We start from the raw sequence: 12,681 nt of genomic DNA on the forward strand, positions 1-12,681 counted from the left end.
TTTTGACCCAGAGATTCCATTACTAGGCTTATACCCCAAGGAAGTCATTGACAAGAAGAAAAGTTCCACTATCCACCAAAATATTAATAGTAACACTTTTTGGTTTAGAAGAGAATTGGAAATAAAATAGATGACCATTGATTGAGGAATGGCTAAGCAAACTATGGCATATAAATGTAATGGACTATTACTAAGCTATAAGAAATTACAAATATGATGAATATAGAGAAGAATACAAAGAGCTATATGAACTGATGCAAAACGAAGTAGGTGGAGCCAAGAAAACAAAATATACATTGACTATAACAATGTAAACAGAAAGAACAACCACACACACACATCAAAAGTGAAAGATTACAAAGAACAAACTTGACTCCAAGGAGAAATGTGAGAAGACACTCTTACCCCACTCCTTTGCAGAGGGGTAGTTTCACAGGTGTAGTACACTGTGCATATTTTCAGACTTTTTCTGATTTGACCATTTTATATTGACCATTTTGCAGATTTTTATTCTTTTTAATTTTTTTTCTTATAAACATTGTCATATTGTTTTTCATATGGAATGACTCTATGGGAGGAGAGAAATTTTGATGATGTTAAAAAAAAACAAACAATAAAAAGTCATTTTAAAATTTTTCCCTGCATTTACTTTGTGTATATACTTCTACATGGACAAGTTGCTTTTCCCATTAGAATGTATGCTCTTTGAGGGAAGGGGTCGTTTCACTTCTGTCTTTGTATCCCCAGGACCAGCACAGTGCCCGGCACCTAGTAGGTGCTTACTTAATAAATGCTTGTTGATAAATTGGTGATTGATTGATTACTTTCTTCTGCACTGCCCTTACTGCCTGACCATAGTTGCACTCATGGAAGGAGCTTTTGAAAAGGGTAAATGCTTCAGTTCTATGGTCAGACTTTTCTTAGTTTAAAATACATTGCCTTTTTCTTTAAAATACTGGGAAGGGTCCAGCCACAGGATGCATTAGAGAGAATCAAGCTCCTTCCCTCCCCCTCAGGCATTCCATCAAGCAAATGCTTCAGGGCACCTAAGCCCCCATGCATTTTATTTTCTCCCTTATTCCTTCATGCTGCTCAGGCAAAGCTCCTCACCACTCCCTTCATCTGTTGTTCTCACTCCCACCTCTTCACCTTCTGTTATACTGCTCCTTCTGCCTGGAATGCTCCCCTAGCTCCTGCCTGCCAAATTCTCTCCTTTCCCTCACTAACAATATCACATCCTCTCCTAACTTGCATCATTTCTTAAGAGGAAAGAAAAGTGACAAATTTTCTCTCTCTCTTTCTCTCTGTGTCTCTCTTGTCTCCACAGCCATTATTTCCTCAGCTCCTTTTTCTATCCAAGTCTGACTGATCCTCCCTCACCATGGGTGTCTCAACTCTCTACACAGAATGGGCTACCTGTCATTAATTCATAGCCTGTGCTCTTGCTGTAGTTTTCTCCCTTGGCAAGTACAGTTGAGAGCAGATCTACAAATCTATTTGAAGCTTGCTTGGTCAACATCCCTGAGACCTTATTACACTTGTAGATGTTGAAGACTTGGCTGAACTGCCTTGGTTCTTAAGTAAGGCCATAGCTAGCCATAACTGTTACAAATTCAGTTAAGGGGAGGAGGAGGCTAATGTTACAGAGGACAGTGGGGAGGTTATGTTGTCAGAGAGGACAGTCCCACCAAGGAAGGAGACAACTAATCCCCCAAACCTTATCACCTTTCAGGAGGTAGGGTTTATGCAGAAAGAGAGAGAGCCACCACAACAATGTTGTGTTGGGGTTTTGGAGCACTTAGAAAGGAGATGTGGGAGGGGTAGCTAATTCCTTGAGTAGCTTCAAACAATTTCAGTAAGGGATCTTGACTCCCCTTAGCCTTATTTATGTGATCCAATTATGGGAATGTCTTTGATCCAATTAAGAAAGAAGTTTCTATTCACCTTTGACTAGATTGAAAGGGGAGTAATTAAAGAGAGAATAATTGGTTTCAGGGAGATATTTTCTCTAAGCATAAGCTGGCATTAACATTATTATTAGCCTTTAGCAAATCAAAAATCCTAAACTATGTTTTTTTCATTTTAAACTCCCAATCTCTCTCCAAGCAGAAAGGCTTGCATTGTTGTTGTAAAATGCTTTGTAACCCTTTATGTACTGTGTAAATGTAGGGTATCTATGACAATGACTAAATCAGGTGGATGACATTTATCTCTTGGCATCAGACAGACTTTACTTAAGATGACCCCTCAAGCCACCACATTGACTATGCTCCCAGAGGGCATGGGGCTGTGTCTTGTTCTTTTTCAGGTCTCCCACAGTACCTAACCTGGTGCCTTGTACATAAATATCTGTCTGCTTGAATACTGCCACCCTTCCCCCTCCTCTCCATTCAAAGGTCATCTGGAAAGTTCTCCATCTTTACTGATAAAAGGAAACCAAATGTACAGGAATCATAGATTTAGAGCTGGAAAAGACCTCAGAGGTCAAGTTCAACTCCCTCATTTTACAGATAAAGAAAGTGAGGCCCATGGAGGTTAAGTGACTTACCCAATATCACACAGCTAGTAAGTGTCAGAGGTAGAATCTGAACCCAGCTCCTCTGACCCCAAAGCCCGTGATCTTTCCACATACCACACTGCCTCCTCTTAAATTCATTTTTATGTGGGTTGAAAAAACTTGAATTAACTTCTCAAAAATGAATTTTCAAGGTTATCTCAGTGAAAACATATTCTTCCATAGAGAAATGACAAGACTCACCTTGATTTTTCAATGGTAAAGGCATAGTCTCCCTGAGTTTGCTTAAAAGGTTTTTCATTTCTCGCATGTCTCTGCACGAATGACAAACACATTGATGATAGAATTAGTCAGTATAAGCTTTAAGTACAAATGCTTTTAGATAGTTTTTATTCATTTCCTTTAAGAACCAGGTAGAGCAGAGGTTCTTATTTTCATTTGTGCCACGGACCCCTTTGGTAATCTGGTGATGCCTATGGACTTCTTATCAGAATAATGCTTTTAAATGCATAAAATAAAATATATAAGATAAGAAAGTAAATCAATTATATTGAAATATAGTTACCCAATTTTTATTTTTCAAACAAGTTCGTAGATCCCAGATCAAAAAGCCCTGAGTTAGAGAATAAGGATGTGGGTAATAGCTTTCTTACTATAAATATTGTTTCACATTTCATGTCAAATAAACATCTGGTTTCAAATGCAATTAATTAGTGATTTGGTGTCAGAAAGATCTGAGGTCAAATCCTGCTTTGGACACTTTGGACACAGCTGTGTGACCCTGGGCAAGTCACTTAACTTGTTTCAGCCTAATTTTCCTCTTAGAAAATGAGGAAAACACTAGAAACTCTATTATGGAATTGTAGTGAGGACTGAATGAGAACGTCCACGGAACAGTGGTGGCTGTCGGTATTGCTGAGGTCCCAGCACTGAAGGGAACTTCCCGAGGATGCCACAGAAGGACTTCTATCCAAACAGCAGCTGTTAAGTTAGTCCTTTGCCACACGTGCTCTTTAAGCTCAGGCCCATTTCCCCCTAGACACTGTATGTGCTTGTATCTGCCCCAGACTTTTTTGGAGAAATTTTTTTAACCCACTTTTCTTACTATTCTACCCTAGTAAATATTGGTTTCTAAATAGTGAATAATCAATCAATGAGGAGTGGGTTTGGGAGGGGGGGAAGGACAGCACATCAGATTAGGACAGTAGTGTTAGAAATCAACCTGAATCCCTTAGGGTTAACCCTAGAATCCAGAGAGAAGGACCTGTAAGGATATGACCTACTGGTGCCACTGGGGTGTTGGAAGGAAGGAAGAAAACAAACATTTATTAAATGCCTACTATATACCAGGCACTCTGCTAAGTACTTTGCAAATCCTATCTTATTTGATCTTAACAACAGCCCTGGGAGGTGGGTGCTATTATTATCCCATTTTACAAAAAACTGAGGAAACTGAGGCAGTCAAAGGTTAAGTAAGTGATTTGCCCAGGTGGACACAGCCAATAAGTGCCTGAGGTCAGATTTGAACTCAGGTCTTCCTTATGCCAGGTGCAGTGCTCTATCCACTGTATCACCAGCTGCCAGTTTGACAGAGCTGGCCCAAATACTCTGAAAACCTTAAAGTACTATATCAATGATCTAAAAGGCAGGGTGGTGTGATATACAGCATGCTGGGCCTAAGGCCAAGAAGACCTAAGGTCAAATATGATCCTCAGACACTTAATAGCTGTGTGACCTTCGGTAAGATACTGATCCTCTACCTGCCTCAATTTCTTCAATTGTGAAACGGGGATAAGAATAATACCCACCTCCCAGGGTTGTCATGGAGGTAAAATGAGATGTTTGTAAAGCACTTTGTAAACCTTAAAGCACTATATGAATGCTAGCTGTTAGTTATTAACTATTTTATAAGTGTAAACTATGGTAATGCAGCCAGATATTGAGGTTTTTTTTTCTTTTCCTAGAGAATGTCCTCAGCTGGGGGGGGGGGGGCGTCCTCTGTCCATACTTTCGGTAGTGTTCCTGCCATACACGACCTTTCTCTTCTGCACCCTAGCCTGAATCTTGTTGATCCTAGAGACAAGTCTTTTATAAGGTAAAAAATGCAATTACAATTTATAAAGGATGCTAGAGTGTTGACAAAATTAATGCTAAAACTTGATCCAGGATGATACTTCTGTTATGAAAACATCAGAGTTCCTTTTGTTAGTAGAGTACTTTTCAATGTCCAGTTTTATAAACTTTCCTCCCTCTGATCCTTACAACTGAGGCAGACAAGCAGGCCAGGCATTAGTTCCATTTTTCGACATATGAGAAAATTGAAACTCAGAGAGGTTGCAACTTCACCAAGTTATATGTTTTCTGAAGCCCTAGATTAGCCTTCTCACTTTCTTCATAATGAGTACTCACAAAATTACCTTGCCTGTCCTTAAACTAGCCCATTTCTCTCTTTCTATTTGGTTGGATGTAGAACTGAATTTCTTATTCCAATGACCTGCAGAAAAAGCAGATTCATACATTCTTCTCTCCTACAAAGCTGTGCGAAGTATTAAGCTAATATTGCTCGGAGGAAGCTGTATACTCAGTATAGCCATATGGGAAAGAAAGCATTTCTGGAGGCAGAAAACAAAAACTAATCAATTCACAAAAATATTTGGCATCTTTATCCACAAATAGTGGGGACGAATCTGAAGATACTGTCTGTAAATAACATTAATTCATGGAGGAATAAGGTAAACCTCGAGGTTCTGTGTTAGGGGAAAAGTTAGGATGATCAGGCCCTTAATATGAATTAGAGTCCATGATCCCTATGCCCAACCTTCTTATTTTACAGATAAGGGAAATTAGGTCCATAGAGACCCAACAAGTGAATGTGAAAGCTGGAACTTCCATAAATTCCAGTCTTTTAACTCTCATCCTGGTGCTCTTTTAATTATACCACACTGTTCCCCACTACACCATTAACTTCTCAAGAGCAGGGCCATGAGTTCATAAATGCCCACAGCTCCTTCTCACATATTGTCATTAAATAGTCAATATTTAGTGTATACTAATTGACTCTGAGAGGTCAAAAGGTCCTTAGGAATAAGAACCTGGGAAAATGGCAGAATATAATTAACTCCATGAGAACTCAATTCTATTTGTCCCCTCTGTCCTTAATGACCCTTATGAGGAAATTCATGTTAACTGACGGGTGGGGGCCAGAGTGCCAGTGTTAGAATATATTTTTTAAATTTTTCAATTTTTTTTCAAATCCATATTTTTCTACAGTTTGATTTTTTTATATAACCTCTGAATCTGATAGCTGACTTATAAGGCTTCTGAATAAGGAAATGAATCTAGCCAAGGTAAATTTGGCAAGAAGCTGATTTTGTGACAGTGGAGAGGAAGGGGGGAGGGAGTGGCAAGCAATGCTTAAACCTTTCTCTCATCAGAATTGGCTCAAAGAGGGAATAATATACATACTCAGTTGGGTATAAAAATCTATCTATAGAATAGATATATGTGTATATATATATACATACATATCTACAAGGAAGTAGGAGAGGAGAGAAATAAAAGAAGAGAGGGGAAAGGCTGATAGAAGGGAGGATGGATTGGGGGAAGCAGTGGTCAGGAGAAGCTGATTTTATAGGGAACAGACCCTGGGGAGTGCTTCTTAAACCACAACCCACAGTTTAAGAAGTGCTGAATGGGTCATGAATGGAAAAAGTTTAAGAAACCCTGGACTATAAAATTCTCTGTTTTTCCAGTGAAAAAAGAAATCATCCTTAATAATCTGTCTGTAGAGTACTATCACTTTCATCAAACAGCTTCAGTGCTTGAATTGTTAAATTTTCATGCTCTACAAAGTGAGAGTTTTATCAATACCTCATAATTACCACATACGCATTTTTTCTATAAACATGGAAATTTGGTAATTAGCTTTGTAATTGTATTACAATTTGGAAGTAGAAATGCAAAGAATACAAATACAATTATGTCTTAACCTTATAAAAATAATAAAATAAAATGTTCATTACTTCGTTGATAATTCAACCCACCTGCAATACTCCCAACACATCTTACTCCTTGGAACTGTCCTATATTCAATCAAGTTGCTCTGTGCCAGCTTTGGGGATTAGAGAACTGGGTTATTTGGGTCATAGGATCACAGAGGGGAGAGCTGAAAAGGGTCTTTGGAGGCCAGCTGGTCCAATTACCTCATTTACAGGTGAGGAAACTGAGGTGAAGCAACCTGTCCAAGGTCAGAGAGTTAAGAGTTTCTATTTAAACTCTGGTTCTCTGATTCTAAATCCAAAGCTCTTTCCTCAGCGTGTGTCTATTAAGGACACTACACAGAGAGGTTTTTAGCAGAATAGAGGATGGGTAGCATCCTAATGAGATATATAGAAACATGAGAAAATGAGGAATATGGGATATGCAGGAATATGAAGGACCAAGGAGAGGAGTCCACGGGAGTTAGCTGCCCAAGGCACACAGAGGTTAAACAACATGCCCAAGGTCACACAAGGAACATGGGTTAGAGGTGGGGCTTCCACCTAGGTCTTCCTGATGCTAAGCCCAGCACTCTCTCAACCTGCCAGGCTGTGTCTAGTAAAATATATCAACATATTAAGTAATCTACACTATTATCAGAAGCAATTAGGTGGTTTGGTGGGTAGAGCGCTGGGCCTGAAGTCAGGAAGATCTTAGTTCAAATCCAGCCTCAGGTAATTAGTAGCTGTGTAACTGTGGACAAGTCACTTAAACTCTGTATGCCTCAGTTTTCTCATTTGTAAAATGGGGATAATAATAGCACTTAGCTTGCAGGGTTGTTGTGAGGATCAAATGTGATAAAATTTGTAAAGCACTTAGCACAGTGCCTGGTACATAGTAAGTGCTATATGAATATTAGCTATTGTTATGGTTTTCTTTTACCCAAATGAAATAAAAACATTGGGTTATTTTCTAAGATGTCACTTACTTCCTGGCAGCCAAGGAGGTTCAGAGAAATAGCCTCTTCTTGAGGCAGGTAGTTCAGTAGATAAAGCACTAGGCCTGGAGTCAGGAACAACTGAGTTCAAATCTGACCTCAGATACTAGCTGTGTGACCCTGAACAAGTCACTTAACCTGTGTGCCTCAGTTTCCTCAACTGTAAAATGGGGATCATAATAGCACTTCCCTCCTGGGGTTGATGTGAGGATCATATTACTTAATATTTGTAAAGAGCTTAGCACAGTGCCTGGCACATAGTGAATGCTGCTTCCCCTTTCTTATCCCTTCCTCTTATCTCTCCCAATGACTGCCATGTGGCATATAGATAACTAAAGTCTGGGCATCAACTAGAAGTAGCCTCATCTAATCTTCTGGGTCCCCAACCCCTTCACAGCTCTTGTCCAGAGTAAACTAGAAACAATCAGGGGATCTCAATCCCACAAGAGAATTCCTTTAATCCCTTTACAAAGAAACATAATACATTTCAACTTCCCTGGGGATGCAGTAATGTATAGTGGACCCAGGGTTTCAGTTTTTGGCATCGATTCTGACACTAACGTGCTATGTGACTTTGGACTAGATCCTTTACTATTCTGGCCTGATGGTGCATCATCTGAAAAACACAGGGGTTTGAGCAGATGATCAAGTCCCTCCCAATTCTAGAATACTATGGCAGGCAGAAGAAAAGTCTGCTTTCTAAGACCTGGGTTAAGATGTCTCCACCCCCTGTGTCAGGCAATGCTGTAATTTGGGAGATAAGTTGTTCCCTAAATGCAGAGCTATCCTTCTAAGACCACTTACCTTTCAGTATTCTCAATATCCGTGGAAACCTGCCAGGAATGGTGCTGAATGTCTACTGGTGAAGATAGCGTGTCCTCTAAAATGGGAACTTCTGGACCCTCTTCAGTTTTGCATTCTGGGCTCTTGATCCCCATTCCAGGCTCCTTTCCTAAGGAAGGAAAATGTGAGGAATCATAAATATAAGTTCTATAGTAAGCATTAGTTTCTAAGAGGGGCTATACATTTGGTTGAAGATAACTGTGTTGTTGTTATTGTTACTGTTGTTAAGTTGTGTCCAACTCTTTGTGACCCCATTTGAGGTTTCCCTGGCAAAGATACCAGAGTGGTTGGCCATTTCCTTCTCCAGTTCATTTTACAGATGAGAAAACTGAGGCTAACAGGGTTAAGTGACTCACCCAGGGTCACCCAGCTGGTAAGTGTCTGAGGCTGGATTTGAAATCAAGAAGATGAATCTTCTTGAATCCAGGCCCAGCTTTCTATCCACTATACCACCTAGCTATACTTATTATTAATTAACTACTTTATTAGTTTTGGTAAACATTTCTACTTATACACATATACACATATCTGTATATATTTATACACACATGGATATGCATATATCCATATATGTACAGTACAAGTACACATATACATATGAGTATATATGTACATATGTATACGATAACGATATCAAACTCTGTGTGCATATGTATGTATACATGCATGCATGTATTATTGGATCTGTCTAGAGAGCTTCCACAGAGTAATTCTCACTATCAATGCAGATATGTATGTATGTATGCATATAAACATTTCTATATGTATGTATAACACAAGCATTTATTAAGTACCTACTAAATTCCACACACCGTGCTAGGTCCTGGGGATACAAAGACAAAAGTAAATAGTCCCTGCCCCCAAGAAGCTTACATTCTTCTTGAAGTGGATAAAACATGTCCTCAGATAAGTACATACAAGCTCTATACAAAATCAACAATATATAGTTACTTAGGGGAGGTCACTAACAGTTAGGAGAAATAAAAAAGGTCTCTTAAAGGAAGTGGCTCTTCAGCTGAGCCTTGAAGAGACTCAGAAGTTCCAAGAGATGGAAATGAAGAGGGAGAGCACTACAGACCCAGGGACAGCTTGTGCAAATACTTGGAGGCTGGAGATTGCAAGACATGTATGAGGAAGAACAAGTAGACTAGTTTGACTGGAATGTAAAGTACACGAGGAAGAATAATGTATAATCATTTTGGAAAGCCAGGCTAGAAACAGATTATGAAGGATTTAAAATGTCCAATGGAGGGTTTGTATTTTATCTTACTGCAGAGACATACTGAAGCTTCTTGAGCAAAGGAATGATATAAAAAACTATGTATACTATATATACATGGTTTTTACATATATGCATATAAATATATAAAATATATGTGCGTATGCACACACACACACACACACACACACATACACAATGAAGTGTTAAAGCAAAGCCAACTTTTGAGAACTAAACAGAGACAATGTAACATCAATATAAACTGAAGACTCAAATATAATTAACAGCTCCCCAGAGAGCAATGGTATTTCTCAACTTGGTCTTGATGTGTGAGACCAGGTTTGCTGCTTTTGGAATAGTGATTTACAGCCACCAGACCCGAGTGTATATGAATGGCCCTGAGGCCCAGGCACTGTTGTTGCAGGGCAGGAGGATGCTCATGAGCATTCAATGGGGACAAAGATGCCGCCGATTCCTTGAACTTCTCCTCTCCTCAACTGGTTCACCCAACAATAGATGTGCCACTGAATATATATTCGAACTCCCATGTCCTCTGTTAGGTCATTTAATCTGCTATGAGCATTTGTGAAGGTGATCTAAGAGGGGGCAGTACAGTAGGATGAAATGAAGGATGGACAGGGAGTAAGGAGACCACATCTACTCCTGGCTCAGCTATTAATTGCCTGTGTGATCTTAGAAGAAATCACTTCATCTCTCTGACTCTCAATTTCCTCATCTGGAAACCAAGAGGGTCATACTACATGAGAGGTTGGTAAGCTATTACCTGCTGGCCAAATCTAGCTCAGTGTTTCTGTAATGCCCTTGGGCTAAGAATTAAAATAAAGTTTTAATAAAATAAGAATTAAAGTTTTATTGTATTTAAAATTAAATTCATTTTATTAAAAATTACATATATATGTATATATAAAGAGAGAGAGTATTAAAATAAATTCTTAGCTCTGCAGAAGGTCATAGTTGGTCAGAGTTGGCCAGCCTCTAGACTAGAGGAACTTTAAAGTCTCTGCTCCAACATTCAGCATTTCTTAAACTGGGAAAGAAACAGTTTATTTCTCTACTTTTTCAACTAGTAGTATTAGTATTGTATATATATGACTTCAACAATTCTTCAGGGACTATAGTATAAAAATATATCTCAAGGGTAGATTATAGTTAGAACTTAATTAATTTATTTTTAGTTCTATTGGTGCCTTTTGTTTTTACACTACAATAATTTTCCAATAGGCCTCCCCTCCCTCTTACCTTGAACCACTCTTTGTAATAAAAGCATATCACAAAATAACAGACATGATGACTATATCTGACAATGCAACATTATGTACTTGCATTCTTCCATATCTCTACCAAGAAAAGCAAAGTGTGATTCATCATCTGTTATTCAGGACCATGAATGGTCATTGCAATTATTGGAATTATGCTTTTTTTTTATCATTGTTATAATTTACATTTTTATAGTCATTGTACATATTGTTTCTACTTTTCTCACTCTTTAGACAAGGTGGTATAGTGAAAAGACTGCCTATCTTGGAGCCAGAAGACATGGTTTCAAATCCTAACTTTGCCACTTAGTATCTGTGTGACCTTAAGAAGGTCACTAAGTTTCTCTGGGTTTCAAATTGCTCATCTGTAAAATGAGAGGGTTAGACTAGACCACCTCTAAGGTCCCTCCCTAAATCTACGAGCCAGTGAGCACTGGTTCATGTCTTTCCATGATTAAGTAGATTCCTTATAGTCTCTATTTCTAATAATATGATGAGATTCATTACATCTCTATAAAACAACTATTTTAGCCTTTCTCCCAAACAATGTGAACTGCTAGACCCTTTTCTTGTTTTGATATAATTACTTCTGTTTGAAAGAAATTTTTGCCAGATGGAGTAGGTATTTTCTAGTTGCAGAGAAGAGGCAAGAAATTTCTCTCAGAGGCAGCTGAGGTGGAACAAGCTCTGGATTTAGTCAGATATGGGTTTCAGTCCTGGTGCTTGGGCTTACTAAGCTGCATGAGCTTGGATAAATCACTTAAATGGTGTGAAGCTCAATTTCTACATATATAGAATTATGATTATAATCTCTTCCCTTCCTTCAAAATTCAGCTCAGTCACCACCATCCATGAAGCCTTTCCTGCTCCCCCAATTGCATGTGCCTTCCTAGCCCTCCGCCCCATCACCACCTGTACATATCTATATAACACCTTGTTAGAATAATTAGCTCATGTGAAGCCTAAGGGTAATATAATAGTCCCTCCTGTCTATGTGGTTCCATCCTCTGCTGCTTTGGTGAGCTTATATTAAAAGAAATTCTATTCAAAGAAATTAGAACAACAATCACAGTTACTCCCAGTACCTAGTTAGTGTGGAAAATTCCTAACATTTAGGCAGAGATTTGGCACTCTGCTTTAATTTACATTTACATTTGTTTTATACGTATATTTGTTGTTCATTTGTTTCAGTTGTGTCAGATTTTTCGTGACCCCATTTGGGGTTTTTTTGCAAAGACACTAGAGCGGTTTGCATTTCCTTCTCCAGTTCATTTGGCAGATGAGGAAACTGAGGCTAACAGGTTGAAGTGACTTGCCCAGGGTCACCCAGGTAGGGAGTATCCGAGGCCAGATTTGAACCCTGGAAGATGAGTTTTCCTGACTTCTGACCCAGCACTCTAGCCAAGGCACCACCCAGCTGCCCTTGTCACAGTGACTATAACATTAAAGCAATACTAACGTCTGTAGGCTATACAAAATTGCCCAATCACAATCCTCATAGTTAAGAAAAAATGATGCAGAATTCAGAAACTACAACATATAAGTGATGCTGAAACAAAACAAATAAATGTATAAGAGGAAAAAAAAAACAGGAGCACACAGCAATGCAATGTGTCAGTGAACATATGTAATTACATGTAAGGCAAACATTGCTTGGGCAAGCATTGGCATTAAACCTAGGGGAGAATGGAAGGGTAGCAGGTCAGTCTAGTCAGTGGTGTTAGACTCAAATAGAAACAGATCTCTGTGCACTGCACATTGACTTAGAAAGCCACAAAATAACATTACCTTCTTTCGTTTATTTTGTTAAATATTTCCCAATCACATTTTAGGCTGATTCCTGCATGGGGCT

At 38.8% G+C, this 12,681-nt stretch overlaps 1 protein-coding gene across 1 annotated transcript in view; it reads right to left on the bottom strand.

Annotated features, from left to right (window-relative positions):
* The window catches only part of RGS7BP (regulator of G protein signaling 7 binding protein), a 111,028-nt gene that overhangs the window by 16,385 nt on the left and 81,962 nt on the right, over window positions 1-12,681 (bottom strand). Inside the window, exons 4-5 of the mRNA XM_027863618.1 lie at window positions 8,295-8,442; window positions 2,759-2,829 (exon numbers count right to left, since the gene is read on the bottom strand). Coding sequence (XP_027719419.1) covers window positions 2,759-2,829; window positions 8,295-8,442 — 219 coding nt within the window. The remainder of the gene's footprint in view (window positions 1-2,758; window positions 2,830-8,294; window positions 8,443-12,681) is intronic.

This window comes from Vombatus ursinus, unplaced genomic scaffold, assembly GCF_900497805.2.
Source record: "Vombatus ursinus unplaced genomic scaffold, bare-nosed wombat genome assembly UNPS02014772.1, whole genome shotgun sequence".
Taxonomy (NCBI): domain Eukaryota; kingdom Metazoa; phylum Chordata; class Mammalia; order Diprotodontia; family Vombatidae; genus Vombatus; species Vombatus ursinus.